Genomic DNA, 26,620 nt, shown 5'->3' with positions numbered 1-26,620 from the left:
GGGGGTTCCCCAGGATGTCACAATGGGCCCTGGGGACAAAGAGGGGCCCTACCACGTCACAATCAGCCCTGGGTACATGGGGGGATCCCCTGAAAGTCACAATGAGCCTTGGGAGCAGAGGGGGCTCCCCAGGACGTCACAATGGGCCCTGGGAACAATGGGGGTCCCTTGAAGGTCACAATGGGCCCTGGGGACAATGGTGGGTCCCCTGAATGTCAAAATACGCCCTGGGGACAAAGGGGGGTCCGCAGGATGTCACAATGGGCACTGGGGACAAAGGGGAGGTCCCCATGGTGTCACAATGGGCCCAAGTGACAAGGAGGGTCCCCACGGTGCCACGATGGGTCCTGGGGACAAGGGGGTCCCCCAGATGTCACAATGGGCCCTGGGGACAATGGGGTTGCCCAGGATGTCACAATGGACCCTGGGGACAAAGGGGGATCCCCAGGATGTCACAATGGGCCCTGGGGACCAGGGGGGTCCTGCGATGTCACAATGGGCCCTGGGGAGAAAGGGGGTCCCCTGGATGTCACAATGGGCTCTGGGGACAAGGAGTGTCCCCAGGATGTCACAATGGGCCCTGGGGACAAACGGGGGTGTCGACGGTGTCAAAATGGGTCCTGGGGACAAAGGACGTCCCCAGGATGTCACAATATGCCCTGGGGACAAAGGGGGTCCCCACGGTATCAGAATGGGCCCTGGGGACAAAGGGGGGTCCCCTGAATGTCACAATGGGCCCTGGGGACAATGGGGGTCCTGGGATGTCACAATGAGCCCTGCGGACAAGGGTGGTACCCACACTGTCACAATGGGCCCTGGGCACAAGGGGTGGTCCGCATAGTGTCACAATGGGTCCTGGGGACAAGTGGGGTCCCCAGGATGTCACAATAGGTCCTGGGGACAATGTGGGGTCCTGGGATGTCACAATGGGCCCCAGTGACAAAGGTGGTCCCCTGAATGTCACAATGGGTCCTGGGTACAATGTGGGGTCCTGGGACGTCACAATGGGCCCTGGGGACAAGGAGGGATCCCCAGGATGTCACAATGGGCCCTGGGGACAATGGGGGGTCCTGGGACGTCACAATGGGCCCCAGTGACAAGGGGGGGTCCCCAGGATGTCACAATGGGCCCTGAGGACAAAGAGGGGTCCCCTGAATGTCACAATGGGCCCTGGGGACAAGGGCGTGCCGAGGATGTCACAATGGGCCCTGGGGACAATGGGGGGTCCTGGAATATCACAATGGGCACTGGGGACTATGGGGGTCCCCAGGATGTCACAATGGGCCTTGGGGACAATAGGAGGTTCTGGGATGTCACAATGGGCCCTGGGGACAATGGGGGGTGCCCAGGATGTGAAAATGAGTCCTGAGGACATGGGGGGGTCCCCATGGTGTCAGAATGGGTCCCCAGTGACAAGGAGGGGTCCCCATGGTGTCACAATAGGCCCTGGGAACAATGGGGTCCCCTGAATGTCACAATGGGCCCTGGGAACAAAAGTGGTTACCATGGTGCCACAAGGGGCCCTGGGAGCAAGGGGGTGGCCAGGATGTCACAATGGGTCCTGGGGTCAATGGGGGGTGCCCAGGATGTCACAATGGACCCTGAGGACATGGGGGGGTCCCCATGGTGTCACAATGGGTCCCCAGTGACACGGGGGGGTCCCCATGGTGCCACAATGAGCCCTGGGGACAAAGGGAGGTCCCTACAATGTCACAATGGGCCCTGGGGACTAATGAGGTCCCCACGGTGTCACAATGCGTCCTGGAGAAAAAGGGGGGTCCCCAGGATGTTACAATCTGCTCTTGGCACAATGGGGTTCCTGGGATGTCACAATGGGTCCCCAGTGACAAAGGGGGTCCCCAGGATGTCTCAATGGGCCCTGAGGACAATGGGAGGTCCCCATGGTGTCACAAAGGGTCCCCAGTGACAGGGGAGGTCCCCACGGTGCCACGATGGGTCCTGGGGACAAGGAGGTCCCCAGGATGCCACAATGGGGCCTGGGGACAATGGGGGGTCCTGGGACGTCACAATGGGCCCTGGGGACAAAGAGGCTCCCCAGGATGTCACAATGGGACCTGGGGACAAGGGGGTCCCCAGGACTCACAGTGGGCTCTGGGGACAATGGAGGTTCCCCAGGATATTCACAATAGGCCCTGAGGACAAGGGGTGGTCCCCATGGTGTCACAATGGGTCCCCAGTGACAAGGGGGGTCCCCAAGTGTCACAATGGGCCCTGGGGACAATGGGGGTCCCGGGACGGAATAATAGGCCCTGGGGACAAAGGGGGGGTCCCACAGTGTCACAATGGGCCCTGGGGACAAAGGGGGTCCCCACGGTGTTACAATGGTCCAGGGGGAAAAAGGGGGATGCCCAGGATGTCACAATGGGCCCTGAGGACAAGGGGGGCTCCCCAGGGTGTCGGAATGGGTCCCCAGTGACAAGGAGGGTCCCCATGGTGTCACGATGAGTCCTGGGGACAAGGGGGTCCCCAGGATGTAACAATGGACCCTGGGGACAATGTGGGGTCCTGGGACGTCACAATGGGCCCCAGTGACAAAGGGGGTCCCCAGGATGTCACAATGGGCCCTGGGGACAATCTGGGGTCCTGGGACGTCACAATGGGTCCTGGGGACAAGAAGGGATCCCCAGGATGTCACAATGGGCCCTGGGGACAATGGGGGGTCCTGGGACGTCACAATGGGCCCTGGGGACAAGAGGGGGTCCCCAGGATGTCACAATGGGCCCTGGGGACAAAGAGGGGTCCCCTGAATGTCACAATGGGCCCTGGGGACAAGGGGGTGCCGAGGATGTCACAATGGGCCCTGGGGACAAGGGGGGGTCCCCAGGATGTCACAATGGGCCCTGGGGACAAAGAGGGGTCTCTAAAGTGTCACAATGGGCCCTGGGGACACAGAGGGGCCCTAGGACGTCACAATCAGCCCTGGGGACAAGGGGGGGGTCCCCTGAAAGTCACAATGAGCCCTGGGAAGAGAGGGGGTCCCCAGGACGTCACAATGGGCCCTGGGAACAATGGGGGTCCCTTGAAGGTCACAATGGGCCCTGGGGACAATGGTGGGTGTCCTGAATGTCAAAATGGGCCCTGGGGACAAAGGGGGGGTCCGCAGGATGTCACAATGGGCACTGGGGACAAAGGGGGAGTCCCCATGGTGTCACAATGGGCCCAAGTGACAAGGAGGGCACCCACGGTGCCACGATGGGTCCTGGGGACAAGGGGGTCCCCCAGATGTCACAATGGGCCCTGGGGACATTGGGGTTGCCCAGGATGTCACAATGGGCCCTGGGGACAATGGTGGGTCCCCTGAATGTCAAAATGGGCCCTGGGGACAAAGGGGGGTAGCAGGATGTCACAATGGGTACTGGGGACAAAGGGGGCGTCCCCATGGTGTCACAATGGGCCCAAGTGACAAGGAGGGCCCCACGGTGCCACGATGGGTCCTGGGGACAAGGGCGTCCCCCAGATGTCACAATGGGCCCTGGGGACAATGGGGTTGCCCAGGATGTCACAATGGACCCTGGGGACAAAGGGGGATCCCCAGGATGTCACAATGGGCCCTGGGGACAATGGGAGTCCCCAAGGTGTCAGAACGAGCCCTGGGGACAAAGTGGAATCCTGGGATGTCACAATGGCCCCCAGTGACAACGGGGTTCCCCATGGTGCCACAATGGGCCCTGGGCACAAAGGGGGTCCCCAGGATTTCACAATAGCACTGGGGACAAAGGGGGGTCACGGGATGTCACAATGGGCCCTGGGGACAAGGGAGGTCCCCATGGTGTCACAATAAGCCCTGGGGACAAAGTGGGGTCCTGGGATGTCACAATGGGCCCAAGTGACAAAGGGGGTCCCCATGGTGCCACAATGGGCCGTGGGGACAAAAGGGGTCCGCAGGATGTCACAATGGGCCGGGGGACCAGGGGGGGTCCTGCGATGTCACAATGGGCCCTGGGGACAAAGGGGGTCCCCTGGATGTCACAATGGGCTCTGGGGACAAGGGTGGTACCCACGGTGTCACAATGGGCCCTGGGAACAAGGCGGGGTGCCCATAGTGTCACAATGGGTCCTGGGGACAAGTGGGGTCCCCAGGATGTCACAATGGGCCCTGAGGACAATGTGGGGTCCTGGGATGTCACAATGGGCCCCAGTGACAAAGGGGGTGCCCTGAATGTCACAATGGGTCCTGAAGACAATGGGGGGTCCTGGGACGTCACAATGGGCCCTGGGGACAAGGAGGGATCCCCAGGATGTCACAATGGGCCCTGGGGACAAGGGGGGGTCCCCAGGATGTCACAATGTGCCCTGGGTACAAAGAGGCGTCCCCTGAATGTCGCAATGGGCCCTGGGGACAAGGGGGGGTCCTGGGATGTCACAATGGGCCCTGGGGCCAAACAGGGATCCCCAGGATGTCACAATGGGCCCTGGGGACAATGGGGGGTCCTGGGACGTCACAATGGGCCCCAGTGATAAGGGGGCATCCCCAGGATGTCATAATGGGCCCTGGGGACCAGGGGGGTCCTTCGATGTCAAAATGGGCCCTGGGGACAAAGGGGGTCCCCTGGATGTCACAATGGGCCCTGGGGACAAAGGGGGGTCCTGGGATGTCTCAATGAGCCCTGCGGACATGGGTGGTACCCACGGTGTCACAATGGGCCCTGGGAACAAGGGGGGGACCCCATAGTGTCACAATGGGTCCTGGGGACAATGTGGGGTCCTGGGATGTCACAATGGGCCCCCGTGACAAAGGGGCCCCCTGAATGTCACAATGGGTCCTGGGGAAAATGGGGGGTCCTGGGACGTCACAATGGGCCCTGGGGACAAGGAGGGATCCCCAGGATGTCACAATGGGCCCTGGGGACAAAGAGGCGTCCCCGGAATGTCACAATGGGCCCTGGGGACAAGGGGGTGCCCTGAATGTCACAATGGGCCCTGGGGACAATGGGGGGTCCTAAGACGTCACAATGGGCCCTGGGGACAAGGAGGGATCCTGGGACGTCACAATGGGCCCAGTGACAAGGGGGGGTCCCCAGGATGTCACAATGGGCCCTGGGGACAAAGAGGGGTCCCCAGGATGTCAAAATGGGCCCTGGGGACAATGGGGGGTCCTAAGACGTCACAATGAACCCTGGGGACAACGGGGGGTCCTGGGACGTCACAATGGGCCCCAGTGACAAGGGGGGGTCCCCAGGATGTCACAATGGGCCCTGGGGACAAAGAGGAGTCCCCTGAATGTCACAATGGGCCCTGGGGACAATAGGAGGTTCTGGGATGTCACAATGGGCCCTTGGGGTTTAGAAGTCAGGTCTAAGAGTGCAGCGTTTGGGGTGCAGGGGCTTGGGGGGAAATTTAAGGTTGCAGAGTGTGGGGTGCACAGGACTGGGGCACAGGATTTGGGGGTGCGGGGTTTCAGGGTTCAGGATTTGGAGGTGTGGAGTTTTGGGGTGCAGGGGTTGGGAGTGCAGGGTGGTGGGGGTGAGAGATTTGGGTGCAGGATTTGGGGGTGCAGAGTCTTGGGAGGCAAGGATCCGGGTCTGCAGGATTTGGGGGTTCAGTGTTTAGGGCAGCACAATCTTGGGGTGCAGGGGTTTGCAGTGAAAGGTTTGGTAGGCAGGATTTGGGGTGCAGGATTCTGGGGTGCTGGGTTTGGGGTACAGGATTTGGTGTTGCCGGGATGGGGTTGAAGGGTTTGGGTTGCCAGGCCTTTGAGGTGCAGGATTTGGAGGTGCAGGGTTTGGGAGGGAATTCTTTGGGGTGCAGGGTTTGGGGGCAGGTTTAGGGGTGGAGGGTATAGGACGGAAAGATTTGGGAATGCAGGGTTTGGGGTGCAGGTTTCGGGGTTCAGGAAGGTAGGGAGGGCAGGATTAGGGGGTGCAAGGTTTCAGTTGTAGGGTTTAGGGGTGCAGAGTTTGGTAGGGCCGAATTTGGGGGTGCAGGATCTGGGGTGCAGGGTTTGGGAAGACAGGATCGGGGGTGGAGGATTTGGGGATGCAGGACTGAGGGGCAGGGTTTTGGTGCAGGGCTTGGGGTCAGGATCTGGGGTGCAGGTTTGGGAAGAGTATTTTGGGGTGCAGGATTTTGGGTGCCGTGTCTGCGGGGCAGGTTTGGGGTGATCACTGCTGATCCGCACACACTCTCTCTCTCTGTCCCCATTGTCCCCAATGCCCCCTTACCTGTCTCACCTCCCTCTCCAGCTCCGCTCCCACTCCCCCAATCCCCCTCAGCGGGACCAGCCCGGGGTGCAGCTCCTGCAACGGCTCCTCCTCTGCATTCATTAACAATTAACACCCTCAGCAGCGCTAATTAACACCCCCCCCACCCCCCCATATCCCCGCTGCCCCCTAATTACCCCCTAATTCGCGCTAATCACCCCTAATTCCCCCTCATTACTCACCCAGCAGCCCCTCGATGTCCGCAGCCGCCATCTTGCCCCGCCGGGAGGGCCACAAACCACCTCAAAATTGACCCAAAATAGCGCTTTTTCAACCCAAAACCCTCCCGCTGAGGCTCCCCGAGCTGTGTCCCCAAAGCCCCCGCTGTTGTCACCTCGGGAAAAGCGCGAAAAAAGCGGCCCCGGGGGTCCCCGTGCTTCGTTTCGCGCTCTGAGGGAAAGCGCGGGAAAACGAGCGGAGACCTAAAGAGCTGAGCGGAGCCGAATGGGCCCGAGCGGAGCCGAATGGGCCCGAGCGGAGCCGAACGGGGCCCGAGCGGAGCCGAACGGCGCCCGAGCGGAGCCGAACGGCGCCCGAGCGGAGCCGAACGGCGCCCGAGCGGAGCCGAACGGCGCCCGAGCGGAGCCGAACGGCGCCCGAGCGGAGCCGAATGGGCCCGAGCGGAGCCGAGCGGCGCCCGAGCGGAGCCGAACGGCGCCCGAGCGGAGCCGAACGGCGCCCGAGCGGAGCCGAACGGCGCCCGAGCGGAGCCGAACGGCGCCCGAGCGGAGCCGAACGGCGCCCGAGTCCCGGCCGGGGCCGAACGCACCCGAAGGGACCCGAAGTCTTCCCGAAGGGGTCCGAGTGGAGCCGAACGCACCCGAAGGGACCCGAACCCACCCGAGTGGACCCGAACCCACCCGAGTGGACCCGAACCCACCCGAGTGGACCCGAACCCACCCGAGTGGACCCGAACCCACCCGAAGGGGCCCGAACCCACCCGAAGGAGCCCGAACCCACCCGAGTGGACCCGCACCCACCCGAAGGGGCCCGAAGTCTCCCCGAAGGGACCCGAACCCACCCGAAAGTGCCCCAAAAGGCGCCAAACTCCCAAATCCCCCCCTTTTTACCCCAAAACCCGTGTTCCGCTCCCCCCCCCGGCCCCTCCTCTTCCTCCCCCCCCAACTTTCTCCCCCTTTTCCCGCCTCACGATCGTTTCCCGCCGCGGCGGCGGCTGCGAGCGAGGCCACGCCCCCTTCCTCAGGCGGCGGTCAATGGGAAGGGGGGGGGTGCGTGGCCACGCCCACTGTGCGTGGCGTGCGCGGAGGCGGCTCCGAGAGGAGCCGAAGATACACGAAGGGAGCCGAAGGGACCCGAGGGGACCCGAACGCACCCGAAGGGACCCGAACGCACCCGAAGGGACCCGAGTGGGGCCCGAACGCACCCGAAGGGACCCGAACGCACCCGAAGGGACCCGAGTGGGGCCCGAACGCACCCGAGGGGACCCGAAGGCACCCGAAGGGACCCGAACGCACCCGAAGGGACCCGAGTGGGACCCGAACGCACCCGAAGGGACCCGAGGGGACCCGAACACACCCGAAGGGACCCGAAGGGACCCGAGTGGGGCCCGAACTCACCCGAAGGGACCCGAGGGGACCCGAACGCACTTAGGGGGCTCCATGAGTCACTTATGGGTCACTATGCGGCACTCCTGGGTCCCTAAGGAGGAAATTATGGGGGTCTATGGGGAGTTCAGGAGGGACCCAGGAGTACCCCAAGGGACCCAGGAGTACCCCAAAGGACCCAGGAGTTCAGGAGGGACCCAGGAGTGCCCCAAAGGACCCAGGAGTTCAGGAGGGACCCAGGAGTGCCCCAAAGGACCCAGGAGTGCCCCAAAGGACCCAGGAGTACCCAAATGTGTTGTGTTTTGTTTTTTCTCTCTTGTTTATGTCCTCTTTTACCTGAAATGGGACAATGGGGGCAATGGGGGGCAATGGGAGTCAATGGGGGCAATGGGGATCAATGGGGGGCAATGGGGGCAATGGGGATCAATGGGGGGCAATGGGGATCAATGAGGATCAATGGGGGGCAATGGGGGGCAATGGGGATCAATGAGTCAACGGGGTCAATGGGGGTCAATGGGAGTCAATGGGTCAATGGGGTCAATGGGGTCAATGGGTCAATGGGGTCAATGGGGGTCAATGGGGTCAATGGGAGTCAATGGGGTCAATGGGTCAATGGGATCAATGGGGGTCAATGGGGTCAATGGGGATCAATGGGGTCAATGGGGGTCAATGGGAGTCAGCGGGGTCAATGGGGTCAATGGGATCAATGGGGGTCAATGGGGCAATGGGGTCAATGGGGTCAATGGGTCAATGGGGATCAATGGGTCAATGGGAGTCAATGGGGTCAATGGGGGTCAATGGGGTCAATGGGGATCAATGGGTCAATGGGGTCAATGGGTCAATGGGAGTCAATGGGGTCAATGGGTCAATGGGATCAATGGGGGTCAATGGGGTCAATGGGGATCAATGGGTCAATGGGGGTCAATGGGGCAATGGGGTCAATGGGGTCAATGGGGCAATGGGAGTCAATGGGGTCAATGGGGATCAATGGGTCAATGGGAGTCAATGGGGTCAATGGGGGTCAATGGGGTCAATGGGGATCAATGGGTCAATGGGGTCAATGGGTCAATGGGAGTCAATGGGGTCAATGGGTCAATGGGATCAATGGGATCAATGGGGGTCAATGGGGTCAATGGGTGTCAATGGGGGTCAATGGGGTCAATGGGGATCAATGGGGATCAATGGGGGGCAATGGGGGGCAATGGGGATCAATGAGTCAACGGGGTCAATGGGGTTCAATGGGAGTCAATGGGTCAATGGGATCAATGGGGGTCAATGGGGTCAATGGGAGTCAATGGGAGTCAATGGGAGTCAATGGGGTCAATGGGTCAATGGGATCAATGGGGGTCAATGGGATCAATGGGTCAATGGGGGTCAATGGGAGTCAGCGGGGTCACAGTATCACAGTATCACAGTATGTTTGGGATTGGAAGGGACCTCAAAAGATCATCTAGTCCAATCCCCCTGCTGGAGCAGGAACGCCTAGGTGAGGTCGCACAGGAAGGTGTCCAGGCGGGCTTTGAATGTCTCCAGGGAAGGAGACTCCACAACCTCCCTGGGCAGCCTGTTCCAGTGCTCTGTTACCCTCACTGAGAAGAAGTTCTTTCTCAAATTTAAGTGGAACCTCTTGTGTTCCAGCTTGATCCCATTGCCCCTTGTCCTATCATTGTTTGCCACTGAGAAGAGCCTGACTCCATCCTCCTGGCACTCACCCTTTATATATTTACAAACATTAATAAGGTCACCCCTCAGTCTCCTCTTCTCCAAACTAAAGAGCCCCAGCTCCCTCAGCCTTTCTTCATAAGGGAGATGCTCCACTCCCTTAATCATCTTTGTTGCCCTACGCTGGACCCTCTCCAGCAGTTCCCTGTCCTTCTTGAACTGAGGGGCCCAGAACTGGACACAATATTCCAGATGGGGTCTCACCAGGGCGGAGTAGAGGGGAAGGAGGACCTCTCTCGATCTACTGACCACCCCCCTTGTAATACACCCAAGGATGCCATTGGCCTTCCTGGCCACAAGGGCCCAGTGCTGGCTCATGGGCATCCTGTTGTCCACCAGGACCCCCAGGTCACTTTCCCCTACACTGCTCTCTAATAGGTCATTCCCCAACCTATACTGACCCTGGGGTTGTTCCTGCCCAGATGCAGGACTCTACACTTGCCCTTGTTAAATTCCATCAGGTTATCCCCCGCCCAACTCTCCAGCCTGTCCAGGTCCCGCTGGATGGCAGCACAGCTTCCAGTGTCAGCCACTCCTCCCAGCTTAGTGTCATCAGCAAACTTGCTGATCGTACACTCAATTCCCTCATCTAAATCATTAATGAATATATTGAATAATATTGGCCCCAGTACTGACCCCTGAGGCACTCCGCTAGATACTGGCCTCCAACTGGACTCCACACCATTGACCACCACCCTCTGGCTTCTCTCTTTAAGCCAGTTTGCAACCCACCTCACTACTCTATTGTCCAGACCACACCTCCTCAATTTAGCTGTGAGGATGCTGTGAGGGACTGTGTCAAAGGCTTTACTGAAGTCAAGGTAGACCACATCCACCGCTCTGCCATCATCCATCCACCTTGGTACATTCTCATAAAAGGCTACGAGGTTGGTCAAGCATGACTTACCCTTGGTAAAGCCATGCTGACTGCCCCTAATGACCCTCTTATCCCTGATGTGCCTTGAGATGACACCAAGGATAAGCTGTTCCATTACTTTCCCAGGGACAGAGGTGAGGCTGACCGGTCTATAATTACCCGGGTCCTCCTTCTTGCCCTTTTTGAAGCCTGCAGTGACATTTGCTTTCCTCCAATCCTCGGGCACCTCTCCCGTTTCCCAAGACTTGGCAAAAATGATGGAGAGCGGTCCAGCAATGACTTCAGCCAGCTCCCTCAGCACCCGCGGATGCATCTCATCTGGGCCCATGGATTTATGGATGTCCAGACTATTTAATTGTTCCCTAACCCAGTCCTCATCGACTAAAGCAAACTCCTCCATTGACCTGGCTTCATCCGGGGTCTCAGGGGTACAGGGTTCCCCAGGACAGCCTCCAGCGGAGTAGACAGAGACAAAGGCGGCATTCAGCAATTCTGCCTTCTCTGTGTCTTCTGCCACCAGGGCACCCACCTCATTCATCAGTGGGCCTACATTGCCTCTGGTATTAGTTTTATCTGCTGTGTATTTGAAAAAGTTCTTCTTGCTGTCCTTGACCCCTCTCGCCAGCTGTAATTCTAAGGAGGCCTTGGCTATCCTGGCTGCCTTCCTGCATCCTCTATCAGCAGCCTTATATTCCTCCCAAGTGGCCAGTCCCTGCTTCCATGGCCTGTAAACTCTCCTCTTCTGCTTGAGCATACCCAACAGATCCCTATTCAACCACGCAGGCCTTCTGGCTCCCTTCCTCGACTTCCTACGTGTGGGGATGCTCTGATCCTGAGCATGGAAGAAGCAATCTCTGAATGCAATCCAGCTCTCTTGGGCCCCTTTTCCTTCAAGCAGTCTTGCCCATGGGATTTCCCCCAGCAATTGCTTGAAAAGGCCGAAATTAGCCCTGCCAAAGTCCAGGGTTGCAATTCTACTTGCTGTTCTGTTCCTGCCACACGAGATGCTGAACTCCACCCTCTCGTGGTCACTGCAACCCAGGCAGCCCTCGACCTTTACTGCTTCGACCAGACCCTCTTTGTTAGTGAGGATGAGATCCAGCAGTGCACCTCTCCTGGTGGGCTCCTCCACCATCTGCATGAGGAAGTTATCATCAATGCGCTGGAGGAACCTCCTGGGCTGTGCTGGCTGGCTGAATGGTCCTTCCAGCAAACATCAGGGAAGTTAAAATCACCCACAACAACCAGGGCCTGTGACTGCGAGGCCACTCTCAGCTGCGCATAGAAGGCCTCATCAACCTCCTCAGTCTGATCTGGTGGCCTGTAATAGACACCTACAACAGTATCACCCCTGCCAGCCTGTCCCTTGATCCTGACCCATACACTCTTGACTCGTTCCTCATCCGCTCCTGGGCAGAATTTAGTACATTGCAGTTGCTCTCTCACATAGAGAGCAGCTCCACCACCACTCCTGGCTGACCTGTGTTTCCTGCTGGCAGAATGTCTCACAGCCCCACTGAGGAGGGCAGGGGGTGGGAGATGGGAGCGCGTTTCAGTTTCCAGATCCCAGCACAGAGCCCAAACCATCCTGCCCTTGAACTCTGGCATCCCACTTCCTGAGATGCACAGCTGGTGGGCTTCTGTGGACAATCATGTTAAAAGGCATCCTTCAAGTGTTTGTGTAATACGTCTAGGAATGTCAGTTTTTAAAGAAAAATAAAAGTTTAACAGGCTAATATTTAAATATCTGTAAATAGCACTCTGCATCAGTGGTAGTCCCTCTGGCAATGATACCTAAATAGGTATTTGCACTATAAGGCTTCGTACCTCATCCACAAGCACACATCTAAGTGGTTCAGATGCAGGGTGGTCTGGCAAACGTCACCTTTGTGTCCCCAGGCGCACGGACACTGCTCATGTGCCTCTGCAGAGAGTGGCAGGAGCTGGATCCCCTTCTCGGGACAGACTCCTTCCAGGAGAGACACAGACACAGGGGGAACTCATCAGCTCTTTACAGCATTTCACTCGGCATCAGTTTTGACACATTGGGTGCTGTCCTGTGACTGCCCTTTCTGCACAAATGATCATACAAAGACAACCATTTAGTAAGACATGGCCATAAAGGGGCTGTTATGGACAAGAAAGCTCACCATGAACTCTGGAGAGAGAGAGGAAGTTTATAACAAGCACCAGGAAGAACCAAGAAGCTCAAGGCCTCTTCTGAAGAGCGGGAGGCCTGAGCAGCCGTGATTGTCCATGTGTAGGTGTGGGAGAGGGTCAGGGCATGTCAGGGAGAAGCAGTGAGATGGCTGATGGCTTCAGTGAACCCTTCCAGCCATGTCTGAGCCCAGAAATGGAAAGCAGTTGATGTCTGCAGCTGGAGGAGGAACAGGAGGAAGATTTTCCTGGGAATGTGGAAGGAAGAAAGGCCTCTCTTGGGCTGATCATGTATGGCAGTGACATTTCCATCCTGTGGGCATGGCTGTGCCTGGGAGATGGGGAATGGCTGCTGCTGGGGTGGCTGTGCTCAGTCATGGCCCATGAGCTGGCCCTGCCCTGCTCCTCTCTTACACTGCCCACACTTGGATGGGCCTCAGGAATCATCCATGAGCCTGGTGGATCCATGAACCTCCTGGAGTGATGGGTATGGATCCAAATAGAGGATTCAAGCAAGTGTGGGACTGGGACATTGAGGTGATTGGTGACCATTGCCAGGTGTATGAAAGAAGCTGGATGAGTTGTGAGGAACTCACAGGCATTTGCAGCTCCACAGAAAACCAGAGCCTTGCACTTAAAACAACAGCACAGAAAACCCACCCCAAAACACAAAACACTCACACTGACCACAGGAAAAGCCTTGGAAAACACTGGAGAAAAATCTACCAGGTCCCAGGGGTCAGGGCTCAGCCATTCTGGTGATGAACCAGCATCAAGGGCTCACATGGCATCAGAGCCACCTCCACACGGCCCTCACCACCTGTAACCAGTGTCTCCAAGTCTTTCCTTGACCAGCCTCCAGGGACAGGGACCTGCACTGGTTGTTTCCTTCACAGCTGTGTCAGTGATGGCCCTTCGTGGGGTCCCACACACCCTCAGAAACCTGGGGTTTGCTTCTGCCTTTCACTTCATGAGAGGTTTGTTCATTGTTTCAGTAGCTGCAGTTCAGGATCATGGCAGCAGAGGGCTCATTAACATCTGAAATGCTCTTACAAGGCAAGGCTCTGTGCATCTTTTTCCTAAAGGCTTCAAGTCTGTTGTTGATGATTAGGGAGATTTCAGAAATAGTAAAACAGAGAGCATTTCCATAATAAATAGCAATAAAGCTAAATTTCTTCTATTTCCTTCCATGCTCAGTTTTCATTTTCTGTAATGGTGTCTGAGTATCTGAGTTGCCTCAGGTCACCCTGACTTGAGCCCCATCCATTGCTGGGTTTTCTCCAGACTCCTGAGTTTCGGAATGAACTCCCAGGAGACCTTGCTGGTGAAGATGGAGGCAAAGAAGCCGTGAAGAACCTCAGTCCTGTCTGATTGTACTCTTACAAAGTTCAGCAGGAGGCCCACGTCTCTTGTTTTAAGGAAACTGTGTAAGCTCGTCTTGCTGCCTTCATTCTCCCCTGCAGCTATGAAGTTCAGATCAGCTTTGGCATCATCTTTACATCGATGGACAAGGTTTCTGAATTCCTCCTCTGCAGCTTCCCCTGCTTCCACCTCCTGTGTGCTGCCTTTTTGTCCTGGAGCTCCATCAGTTCAGATGAGCAGCCTCACGAGATAAATGCTTCTTTTCATGGGTTCTCAAAGAAATCATTCTTGTGCTTGGAGCAGCCTGTCCTGTAAGGCTGCTCTGGTTTCCTGAGCTTCTTCACCTTTCAGGCCTGCTTCCACGTAACCACCTCATCTGCCATCCCCCAGTACGTCAAAGCCTTCTCTGCAGCCCACCAGCCTGTGCTCTGCTGCTGGCCTTCACCCTCCCCTCTGGTGACTGGGACCCCACTGTTTCCTGGTCACAACAGCCAAGGTGGACACTGACGTTCACATCCCTCACCAGCTCTTCCTTCTTGATCAGGAATAGATCCAGGTGAACATCACCCCTATTGGCCCACCAGGCAGACATGTTAAGAAGTCGGCCCAAGATCACCTCCTGGCCAGTGAGTGTCAGGGTCATTACAGTTCTCCATAGGAACCTGCTCATTGACTGGAGACATCCTAAGGTTGCTGACAGAAGATGTTTTCCATTTCTTCTCCACGGTCAAGTAATTTGTAACATCCAACTGGATGTACATGGCTAAGTCTTGGAACTGGGAGTGAGAGTGGCTGGGCACCTCACCTCACTGACTCCTGAGTCACCCATCTCAGGAAGACGTTGTCAATGAGCTCCAAAACCCTCCTTGTCCCCAGCCAGGAACCTGGGAGGTGTGGGACCGTAGTCCTGCCCTTGGCCTTGCACAGCCCCACATCACACTGTCCAGGAAGGGCCCTGGGCAACGTGGGAGGGACAGGATCTGCCTTCCCAGGGCTGGGGGTCAGGGCTTGACCTTTGGTTAATGAAACACATCCAGGTTTACTCAGCATCAGAGCCACCTTTCACTTCATTACCCTTTGTTCTGCTTCAAGTTTTCTGTCCCAGCTGCCCTGGGGATGGTTTCTCAGCTGTGTCCCTCAGTGGGATTCTTTAACATTACAGGAAACTTTGAAGTTTAGATCTGAGTTTGACTTCTTCAACTTGCCCTCAGGGTCTGAGGTTCATGGACTCAGCACCAAAGCCACCAGAGGGGTCATTAAAGCGCCCTGGGCTGCTCCTGTGCTGCTGAGCTGGGCTGGGCTCCTGGGACAGAGGGAGCTCCTGGCAAGCGGCAGCGCTGCAGAGAGACAGCTCTGCCCAGGAGCAGCTCCTCTGCACACGCAGCAGGGCTGGGGGCTCTGCCTGGGGATCTCAGGGAGATGAGCAAGGCAGAGAGAGATTAAAGGTGGTCAGGACTGGGAGGATGACTGAGAGCTCACTGGAGGAGAAACCTTTGCAGCCCTTGCCATGGTAAGTCTCTGGGTGCAGGGCAATGCAGCTGTAGCTCCTGGAGGCGTCTCCTAAAACTGGTACAGGCACAGCTGGTGGGATCTGTAAGGTGGGGGCTCTTGTCAGGCAATGTTGAACAGCTGTGAAGCCGGGTGAGCACCCAGGGGTGCCCAGGGCTGTCCTGCAGAGCAGGGTCCCTGCACCCCAGGGCTGTGCCGGGACAGGGACTCTGCCGCCTGCCAGGGTCAGCGCTCAGCCTGCCCGGGAGATCCCATGGCAGCAGCTGTGGGTGGAAGGAGCAACCCCCGGCAGGGCAGGCAGGGACCTTGTGGGGTTGGAGGGTGCTGTGTGGGTCAGGGCTGCTCAGAGCTCCAGATCAACCCCACAGACATGGCAGAGGGTCCTTCTGAACAAGGACATCAAGACAGGAACAGCTGCAAGGGAAGGAGTCTGTGCTTTCAGTTTTCCACTCTTGGTTGTCTGGGTGTGCAGTGGGAGATGGGGATTTATTTCTCTCTTTGGAGAAGACACTGAGACCCCAGTTCTCGTTAGGACTTGTCTGAGCTGCTCCTGAGCCCCTGCACACACAGAGCTGCCCCTGGGCAGTGCCAGGAGGTGTGAGCAGGACAGAGCTGAGCACACAGCGAGTGGGACGGGGTCTGTGACACGGACAGGGAGCAGACCCAGGGACAGAGACACAACTACAGGCCACATAGACATGGGAAGGAGGAGTTAACTGCTACCAGAAATGCTGGGGATGGGATTTCGGAACCTCTCTCAAATCCTCTGCAGCAAAGACACATTTCCCAGTGCAACCCCTGATCTCCTCTCCTCTCCATCAGAGCCTCTGCCCCGAAGCAATGGGGTCCAGGTCACGAGTCTCCACCTCAGCAGCTGGACCTCCAGGGGAAGGGTTCCTGGAACGTGGTACACAAAAAAGGTGCTAAAAGTACTTGCTCTACAGTGTCATTTCATGAGTGGCAGCAGCACAGTCGGGTAAGGAGAAGGTTCCACAGCATGCCCGTCTGCCTTTCTGTCCTTGCTTTATTTCTCAGAAGCACTGCAGTGTTCTTCCCTGTTTCTCCACCTGTTCCTGGAGCTCTTGCTCTCTGGGGTTGGGGTGGGACATGCAGCTGAAATATTCCCATGGTATGCATGGTCTTAGGAGCAAAGCACCGTGACTCAGCCTAAGTAGATCTGCCGCTTATTCTTTTGTACTGCCAGCAGATTGTGGAAGTAGAGTATAAAACCCATCCTTATGGAGAGATCTGTGCATTTTAGGCTTAGTCTAAGTAAGTGGGACCGGCGGGCAAGGACTGAACCGGAACGGCGGGGCGGTTGGTCCTACGCAGGGACAGGAGCTGGACGCGACCGAGCGAGCCTCTCGCGGGTGGCTGCGGGACAGTGTACGCGACTCTACGAGTCGAGCTTTTCGACCCTCGCGATCCGTGCACACGCTCGGCGAGTCCGTGTCTGGAGTTTCGGGGCTCGCGCGTGGCGTGGGGATGCGGGTTTCGTGGCGGTGGTTTTTTTTTTTTTTGGTGGGGGTTTATTTCGGCAGGGGCGGCGGGGTCGTGGTGGTGTCGTCGTGCCCCCCACCCGCACCTGCCGCCGCCGTATAATTTCACTTCGTGTTCCGGCTCAGACTGCACGGCGAGCACAAACACCCCCCCCCCCCCGCCCGCACCCCAAAGCGCGGTCTCTCCCGCCCTCGCCTTGCCCCCCGCCCCCTCCGGCCCACCCGCGGGAAGGGCCGGAGGGGGTCGGCAACTGCGCGCGCCGCGCATGCGCGCTCTCCCCGCCGCCCGGCAACCGGCCCCCTGCCCCCCGCCAGGTGCCCAACGGTCAGTCGCTCGGAGTCAAGCCCGTCGGGCGGGCGGTCGCGGGGAGGCCAGTGCGGGAGCGTCTTGCCGATCGGCCGAGGAACCCCGCGCGCGGGTAGGCAGGGAGGCAGGCGGGCCGGGACGGGGAGACGGGGACGGGGACGCGGTGTCTCTATGCCTCCCCGGGGGGAGGCAAAGCCGCTGGCGGGGTCGGTTTCTTCTTCAGCCCGCGGCCGGGGCGGGCAGCGGGCCGAGGGACCGAGCGAGCGAGCCACCGAGGAAGAAGCGCGGGAGGCGGCAGCACGGGCAGGTGAGGGGGTTAGGCCTCCGACAGCGGGGCTGAGAAACCGCGGGACGCCCGCGTGCCCCCCCCGCCCCCGTCCACCCCCCCCCGCCGTCCACCCCCGTCCACCCCGGGCACGGAGCCGGCAGGGACGCCCCGGCTTCCCGGGGGGGAGGCGAACTCGCTGGCGGGGGGTGGGGAGGACTTGGACTACTGAATGTATTAACTGAACAAAGCACGGGGTCGTACGTGGCACAAACAGTAAACCCAGAAATGCACATACTATCATGAAGCCTATTTTCTTCCACCAGGCTCCCCCAAATAAGTTACCCCACCAATGGCTAGTAAGTATAGAATTCCACTTCTGTACTGGTACATGTGCAACGCGTTTTATCTCCTCTGCTATTTTCATTATGGCTTCCCCATCGTTATCTCTTTCCAAACAACACTCCGAAGTATTCAGTTTCCCACAGACGCCCCCCTCTCTTCAGCTAAAAGCCAATCTCACGCTCCCTGATTTTGGTACACTGCAGCTCTGGTCTGAGACAATTGTCTCGCTATGAGATTCGGTGCCTCAGCCGTCTGGTTGCTTATTATTTCAACCACTGCTTGCAACCGAATAATTTGGTTTAGCATATATATAGGGGTACGGGATCCCCAGTTTCCACCCCCCGCAGTGAATCACTCCCTGACAGCCGGGCAGGATGGGGGTCTCGGGCCCGGTCCCACTGCCCTGGGCGCTGAGCAGGCAGCAGCTGCAATAAATGGTGATGGGCAACCAAGCACTGATGTGGTCTGAGTGGGGTTCCATGGGGCAGGATGGGAGAAAGCCCCACTGTGTTTGCTTTTTCAGGAGAAAAATAAGTGCTAAAAAGCCACTTTGGGGGTGCCCAAGTGGATCCAGTGGTATCCAGACCCCCCCCAGAGGGAGCATCCCCCAGCACCCCCAAGTCCTTCGCAGGGCTGCTCTCAGGCCCTCCATCCCCAGCTTGTGTTGATACCCGTGGTTGCCCGGGGCAGCTGCGTCTCCCAGGCGAGCTGGGTCCCGCCCCGGCCCGCCCCCGGCTCCTCGCAGTGTCCCTTCCCCCGGGCAACGCGGCTCTTCCCCGCAAACACCCGCCGGTGCCGGCCGGATGGAGCAGGCGGTGGAGCCGGTGCCCGGCGCCGAGCGGCTGTGCCGGTGCGCGGCGCGGGGGCTGGGGGTGCCGGCGGAGCGCTGGGAGCGCTGGGCAGGCGGGGAGGCGGCGGGGCCGCTGCTGCGGAGCTTCCTGGCGGGGCCGGCGGGGCCGGCGCTGCTGCTCTGGCGGGGCCCGGCCGGGGAGCTGGAGCTGGGGCCGCCCCCGCCGCCCCCCGCCGCCCGCCGCAAGGGGCTGTTCTTCCTGCGGGCCCCCGGCGCCGGCCCCGGGGAGCTGCTCTGCGGGGACCTGCCCGCCGATGCCCTGCGGCACTTTGCCGCCCTCGTGGAGGAGGTGAGGATGAGGGGCCACGGGGGCAGGCTCAACATGAGGAGAAATTTGTTTGCTGGGAGGTGCCAGAGCCTGGCCCAGGCTGCCCAGGGCGGGTGTGGAGTCTCCTTCTCTGAGACATTGAAACCCGCCTGGACCCACCTGTGTGATCTGCTCTGTGACCCTGCGTGAGCAGGGCTTGGACTGGGGGATCTGCAGAGATCCCTTCAACCTAACCAGGCTGGGATCCTGTGAGGCCTGGGCAGCCCCGGAGGTGCAGAGGGAGCCCTGGCACCCATGAGTACCGGGTGCCCCTCGCACATGGCAGCGGGGAAGGTGTCCCCTCCTACAGACAGGCTCCTTGGCCTCCCTCCCTTCTCTGCTGATGCACTTGTACCCTTAACTCTGCCCTTTGCAGTACCATGGACGGCTTTAGAACTCATATAAACCACCTGAATGCTGATCCACATCAGCTCTATCAGTGGGGTCCTTGTGGGACTGATGTACCCACAGGTGCTGGAGGGGACATCTGCAGGTCACCTACTCCAAACCCCTGCTCAAGCAGGGCCATCCAGAGCCAGTTGCCCAGGGCCATGTCCAGGTAGCTCTTCATTATCTCTAAGGATGGAGACTTCACAACCTCTTTGAGCAACCTGGGCCAGTGCTCGATTACTCTCATAGTGAAAAAGTGTTTTGTGATGTTCAGGAGCCTCCTGTAGCTCAGTGTCGGGTTATCTCAGGTGGGCTGATGTTTTCTTAAAGAGATCGTCAAGAGGTTCGAGTGCTTTTGCTTTGCTGTGTTATTAGCCTGAACTAGACAATGTTGTTTCGGTTTATTCCTGATGGCTCCTCACCCGGAGAAGTCTCAGGAATGAGGCTGTAATGGGAAAGCAGAGGAGCTGCTGGATTTGAGAAGCTCTGATCATGATGTTTGGTATATTAAGATGGTGACTGATAGATTGGATTCCCAAGAGCAGGCTGCCAGACTGGTTATCCTGGTTTTGTGAGAAAACACATTATTTATACGGGGAGCTTTTGTTTTGATGAGCCCCGTGGTCTTGCGAAGTCTGCACAAACAGTGGTTTTGCATCACGGCTGGCCAATAGCATTGCAAGCACCGTCTGCTATGGGTAGATGGTGGGGTAGGAACACTTTGGCAGATCCTGTTAAATCCTGTTTTCTGAATGCCTTTGGGAGCCGGGATTGTGCGTCCCAGCTGCGTGTTTGCAGGCTTTGCTCTCCCCTGTGCAGACATGCAGTATTTCTGCAGGGAGCAGATTGTGCCTGGTTTTCATCCTATTTTCCTCTCAAGCTTCACTTGAAGGCAAAAGCAGCGGTGGTGCTGGGTCAGGCAGATGGGGTGGGTCTGCGTGAAGGTGAAAAAGGTCTTGAATTTCCTGGGGTTGGGGTCGTGTGTTCCTCTGCCCACACTTTGTCTTTATTCAGTGAGGGGTCACAGCTGGTGACCTTGTCCACTTGTTGCTTCACTCCTGCGGTGCCGAAGGGAACACACCTGCTCTGTGGGCTGGGGCTTCATCCTGAGTCCAGTTATCATTTTAACAGTCAGAAAGAAAATGAACGGCTATCATTTGCCTGGTTACAACATCACTGGCATTAGCAGTCCACATGCTTTAAGTAATAGAGACACATCTTGCTGATAATGCAGCTAAAACTGCTGAAGGTGAACTCGTCAGCACCTGCCCGTGTGTTCCCTGGGGTTGTGCTCCCCCTTCCCACGGCTCCCTGGGCACGAAGGTGGCTGGTCGGGTCTTCTTCGGGTCTACAGAGCCAGCCACAGTTCCAAAGAGTCTTCAGCATCCTGGGACAGCACCATGGAGGTGCTGAGCTGCTTTATTCCGTTTCAATTTTATGTCCATTTGCAGCTATTTTTATGCCTTTAGTCACCTCCCCCCCCTCCCCTACCCCCACCCTGAGTCCAGTAACACAAAGGGCTGTTGTTTGTCACTAGGGACAACCTGGCTTTGTTAGGCTGTTGCCACAGGCTGGTCCCAGTGCAGAGCCAGCCAGGATAGGTGACAGACACGGTGTTGCTGTCACAGCTCAAACAAGCCAAAAGCAGCTCAAATCTGGGCAAACCCCGACCAGCCCCACAACCCCATGCTGCCGGGTCAGTAAAAGTGCTGATAAAGGCAAAGCTCCTGTTTGGTGGGCTGCAGCTGGGACCTGGGGGACCCTCACCACCAGTGTATCCCAGGGGGTACCAGCAGACCTTCCCTTGCAGCACACTGAGCTCAGCCCAGCCCTGGCAGGCTCAAAGGGCAGCCTGACGGCTGTGCCCATGGGCAGGGACATGGGGACCAAGCACCGGGGACAGTTGTGAGGGCAAGGGACAGCAGCCCATGGGGCCATCTCCAGTTGCGGGCTTGAAAGGCTGGGAGAGCCTGGGGATGGGGCTGCTCACTTTGCCTACTGGCTTCCACCCTCCTTGGCTGCTTGGATTTGGGGAAAAGGGTGTTCTGCTGTATAAAGTGGGCCTGTAGAGATGCCCATTCATCATCAGCTGCCTCTATTTCACATGGGAACTGCTTGAGACAGCAATGGATATGGGTCTCCAGGCTTGGCCAAGCACAGACCTCAGAGCCTGGTGGCCCGTCCGTCTCCTGCTGCACTTTTTTCTCCATTGGTCTTCCGTGACTCCCGCTGTAGGTGATCGTGCCCATCCTAACGAACAAGAAGAACCATCAGGGCTGGCCACAAGTGGTGTCACAAGACATCGTGCGTCATGTCCACAACCTCAAAAGTACCATTTTCACAGTTGTTGGCCAAGTAGACGGCAAGACCTTGCTGCCTCTCCCAGCTGGCTCAGAGGGAATTGAGGACATTGATCTGGAAAATGAGAAATCGTGAGTACCACCCCAAAATAACAGGTTCTGGAAGGTCCAGAGAAGCAGATGCGTTTGTACATCAAGTTGTCATCGTGTCTGGGCTGCGTGCGTGCCCCTGTGGAACCCCAGGAGATGTGTGGGTGCAGTGGAATGAATCACTCCTCAGACAGGACGTGGTGCGGGTGGGATTTTGTGAGAAGTTACTGCTTCCAAGGCAGTGGGGTGACCTGTCCTCAGCTTCCCAGCCCACTTGGTGGTGTTTCTTGCTGAATTAAGTGAGTTAATGACTGCAGGGATGTAGAATATTTTGAGGGAGAATGGTATGGGGAGAGAGAATCTTGCTGGATGTGTGAGTCTCCAGGTCAGATCCTGAACCTGAATGGATCTGATGTGACAATGACTGGCTGTGCAGAGAGGTGGCGACTGGCTCTTCATTTCCACCATTCACTTTATGAACAGTGTTGTTGCCCACACTGCTGCAGACATTCAGCCGTTTTCTCCAGAGTGTAATTCCTATATTAAACCAGTGACAAAATCTTATGGGGTTTGATTGTTTTGTGGTTTTGAAATGTGAAACCCTGTAAAATCCAGCTGCCCACACGGCCATTGGAAGTAGATCCAACTGAGCAATGCACATCAACAAAGTTAATCACGTACTCTGTTTACTACAGCATGGAACGGATAGATAAATCTCTGGTGTATGCCATGGAGTCGGCCATCATAGACTGGAGCCACCAGATCCAGGAGGCACTGAAGAAAGAGTCTTCAGAGCCTCTCCTGCAAGGCAGCAATCCGAACCCGAAGGTGGAGCTGGAGTTCTGGAAGAACAGGTACCCAGAGCAGCCTGGCCAGTGCATGGTGCCCTGTGGTGCTGGTTTTGTGTAGAGGGAGAGTGCTGGTGGTGGAGCTGCTAATTCCATGAGTTGAGAAGAACAGGCCACTTGGGGTTCATGTAGGCTTCAACTAAGGAAAATTGCTCCCGCACAGAAAATCATCATGATCTGCAAAGTGCCTGGGAGGTCACTGGGCAGCTGGCTGTGTTTTAACTTAGCCCCACCACAGGGGCTACACCTCAAGGGACTTTTTTCAGAAATGCCCTTTACAGGATCCCAGGCTGGTTGGGCTGAAGGGACCTCTGCAGATCCCCCAGTCCAAGCCCTGCTCACGCAGGGTCACAGAGCAGATCACACAGGTGGGTCCAGGCGGGTTCGAATGTCTCAGAGAAGGAGACTCCACACCCGCTCTGGGCACTCTTTGGTCACTGTTCACTAGGAGCCATCCACAGGAGTAATTGCTGATGGACACCTGCTGGGGGCTGTCTGGAAATGGTGCATCTCAGCTGGCTGCTGTTCATCTGTCAGGGCCAGAGGGGCTTTAGATGCTCAGGAGCCTGGGAGTGGTATTTCCTCCTGCCCTTTGAAAACCTTTGTGCTGTACTGGTTCAGGCTGACTCGGGGCAAAGCCCTGCTGGCTGGAGAGCTGTTGCTAATGCCTGCAGAAACACGATGGCTTTTTTTCAGCGATGTTCTGTCAGTAGCAGAGCTGCTGTCATGCTGAACTCAGCACTTTCTGTCCTGTAGGGTTTGTCTGTGCCTCATGCAGCTTTCTCCCATTTCCACAGTCCATGTGTAGCTGGAGGAAGCCCTGAATCAGGCCCAGGGGAAACAGATGATGTTGGGGGACAGCTGATGGCCCAGTGTAGGTGGGTAACATGGCCACCAGCATCCTGGTGTGCATCAAGAACAGTGTGGCCAGCAGGCCCAGGGCAATGACTGTCCCACTGTACTCAGCGCTGGGGAAGCCAAACCTCAAATCAGTTTTGGGCCCCTCAGGCCAAGAAAGACCTTGAGGTAGTGGAGTGAGTTGAGAGAAGGGAATAGAGCTGGTGAGGGGCTGGAGCACAAGTGTGATGGGAGTGGCTGAGGGACCTGGGGGGTTCAGCTGGAGAACAGGAGCTGAGGGGAGACCTTCTGATCTCTGCACTGCCTGAAAGGAGCTTGGAGCCAGGGGGGGTCGGGCTCTGCTCCCCAGGAACAAGCGCCAGGAGCAGAGGAAATGGCCTCAAGTTGCGCCAGGGGAGGCTGAGGTTGGATATTAGGAAACATTTCTTCCCAGAAGGGGTTGTGAAGCATTGGAACAGGCTGCCCAGGGCAGTGGTGGAGTCACCATCCCTGGAGGGGTTGAACAGTCACAGAGATGACATTCTCAGGGACATGGGGCAGTGCCAGGGGTTAGGTTATGGTTGGACTCGATGATCTTGAGGGTCTCTTCCAACCAACTGATTCTGTGATTCTGTGTCTCGGTTGCTGTAGGTGTGATGACCTGGAATGCATTTACAACCAGCTGACAACGAGGAAGGTCAGGAACATGATGGAGCTGCTGGAGAGAGTTGAGAGCAGCTACATCCCAGCCTTCAAAACCATGCTAATGGATGTTGAGGCAGGTGAGATGCTGGGGCAACTTTACCACAGTGCTGGCTTCTGGCCTTTCTTCATGGCCTGGTGTGACTGATTTCAAGCCAAATCTTTCTAGTTTGTGAATTGAGACTGGGCTGCTTGTGCTTGAGTCTAGGCTTTTGTTTCCAGGCTGGGACAAGCTCCATCGCTGGTCTGTTGAGCCAGACTCTTGCCAAAGTTCAGGGTGAATGGGTTTGGGAATTTATTCTGCTGTAATAAAGTGTTTGCATTACTCTAACAGGACTCACCTCAACTTCCACCAGCTCCTCTGGTGTTATTATGCAGGAACGGGAGTTCAGACTAAGAGGACAGATCTTGTACCTAAGACTGCTTTGTTAGAGCGCTGCTTCTCAGGCTTTGGCCACTGCAGCCCGAATTTCCTTGCTTTGCTTTGCTTAGGGGAGTTGAGCGCAGCCCAAGGAAATATTGCAAATCCCTGTCTGTAGTGAAAAACAGTGTAGTCCTGCTGGTCTGTCCCTGCAGACCAACACAGCTGGACATCCATGTCCAACCCAGCTGCTCTCTGGCACAATGAAACCATCTAGACTGTGTTAGCTGTGCACGTGCTGGCAGAAAACACTGTTCTTCACCACTTCACGTGCAAACATTGAATCTCTTAAGGATCTGTGTCACACTCTGCATTGTGCAGTTTAAATGGGCTGGAGAAACACCCCTTATATAAGGAGCCAAGGGTTCATTGTTAAACTAATTAATACTTTAAGGGTTTAATCAAAATACAACAAATATTTGGTTTTAATCCGGCTACAGCGATACTAACCCTAATTGGATAATTTGGACTATAATTGTTAATTTCCATTACAGCGCAGTTCAGATTTGTGTGCACCTGCTTTTAAGTCTCTGCCCCTTTCCCTGGCATTGTACTGGTGTGGCTGCTGTTGGTGGATTTGCTGGGAGGGTGATGCTGATAGTGGGAGTCTCTTCTTCCTTGGTCTTGGGCCTTAGGGGTTATTTTTGCATGCATTCAAGCACTTCTGTCACTTCTTGTTGGTCCACAGGTTTAATTGCACAACGATCTGGTTTTATTAATGCTTGCGCTCTGGGGTAATTCTTCAGGGTAAAACCACACAGCTGTACAGAGCTAAGCTAAAGCTTTCGACGAGTCAGACATCAGTTGCTTTACTGTTGACAGGTTTTCTATTACAGTCAGGACTAGTGGGGCCGTCGTCATCTGCCCACTGGACAAGGAGTTGCTTGAGCCAAAACTGAGCTAAAAAGGGCTCAGGCCAAGGCTGTACAGCCTGTCGTGCTGTACAGCAAGGCCGTGGCTCACAGCCATGGCAGCACTGTATTTTTGGTGCTGTTGGGCAAATTCCGTGTGACTTTTTAGCAGTTGTGGACTCAGGCTCTCCACGAAGCCCTGTCCCAGCTCCCTGTCCCCTGCCATCACATCAGCTTATTTCTGTTCTGGTTACTGCCGCAGGTGAGTGATGTTCACGAGTGAGTGACCTGCAGCACACAGGTGGCTGAGGGTGCTCAGTGCTTGTCAGGACAGTTTCTTTTCCCAGGCACTTTTCCATGTGGTGGGGCCAGCACCTAGCTGGGAACCCAGCACACCGCAGCTGGGTGGTTCTTACCGCTTCTCACGTCTCTCAACACAGCTTTGACTGAAGCTCAGGACGTTCACCTGCACCTGACACCCCTCAAGCGCCGCTTGGAAGACGTAGAGAGGGTTGAGTTCAGCGAGGTGAAGCCTTTCCTGCTCCCCCTGCTCCACGTGGTGTGTTTGATCTGGGTCACCTCCAAGCACTACAACATGCCCGTGCGGATAGTGGTGCTGCTCCAGGAGATCTGCAACCTTCTCATTGAGCAGGTCTGTGGCTGTGATGCCTGTGTTTGCAGTCCCCTGTGTCCCCTCTCCCCTTCTTCCTATTGTCCTTCCCTGGAAAAGTGATTCTTTAGGCAACATTTAACTTAATAAACAGGTTCAAATGTGTTCAACACAAGAAGTCCTTGTTTTCCATGATGGCAGAAGTGACCTCTCAGGTGTGATTTTGCTCTTCCAGGCCCTGGTGTACCTGTCTCCAGAAGACCTTCTGAAAGGGGACATGGAGGAGAGCCTGGGCAAGGTGCGAATGGTGCTCGGTATCCTGAACATGTTCAAAGAGGCATTTGAGGAGAGAAGGGAAAAACTGCACATGTATTATGAACCAGGCCAAGAAGTGAGGGAGTGGGACGTCAGCTCCACGATGGTGTTTGCGAGGCTGGACACCTTCCTGAAGAGACTGGAGATGGTGGAGGTGAGACTCTGGTCTTGAAAAACATTGCAAACCGTCAGGAGAACTCTGTAGCCAGGAGATCACTTGCTGGCATCTTTCCTTTCTATAGCTTCACCTGATACCAGGGAATGGGGCCA

At 56.8% G+C, this 26,620-nt stretch overlaps 1 protein-coding gene, 1 long non-coding RNA gene and 1 pseudogene across 2 annotated transcripts; 2 read left to right on the top strand and 1 right to left on the bottom strand.

Annotated features, from left to right (window-relative positions):
• Positions 1-6,215: 6,215 nt before the first annotated feature.
• Positions 6,216-7,437, bottom strand: LOC139826867 (uncharacterized). The gene is made up of 3 exons (XR_011736989.1): positions 7,372-7,437; positions 6,404-6,463; positions 6,216-6,274 (listed from the first exon to the last, which is right to left on the bottom strand). It is a non-coding gene; the product is annotated as an uncharacterized lncRNA (long non-coding RNA).
• Positions 7,438-17,126: 9,689 nt separating this feature from the next.
• Positions 17,127-22,624, top strand: LOC139826871 (dynein beta chain, ciliary-like; the record flags this gene model as incomplete). The annotated part of the gene is made up of 3 exons (XM_071803264.1): positions 17,127-17,331; positions 21,612-21,808; positions 22,462-22,624. Coding segments are annotated over exons 1-3 (513 nt in total), but the record flags the coding sequence as incomplete, so codon positions are not given.
• A 3,571-nt stretch (positions 22,625-26,195) lies between these two features.
• The window catches only part of LOC139826870 (dynein axonemal heavy chain 9-like), a 66,044-nt pseudogene continuing 65,619 nt past the window's right edge, over positions 26,196-26,620 (top strand).

Source organism: Patagioenas fasciata, unplaced genomic scaffold (genome assembly GCF_037038585.1).
Source record: "Patagioenas fasciata isolate bPatFas1 unplaced genomic scaffold, bPatFas1.hap1 Unplaced_5, whole genome shotgun sequence".
NCBI lineage: Eukaryota > Metazoa > Chordata > Aves > Columbiformes > Columbidae > Patagioenas > Patagioenas fasciata.
The sequence above is the reverse complement of the archived record's forward strand: the minus strand, read 5'-3'. Positions and strand labels throughout refer to the sequence as shown.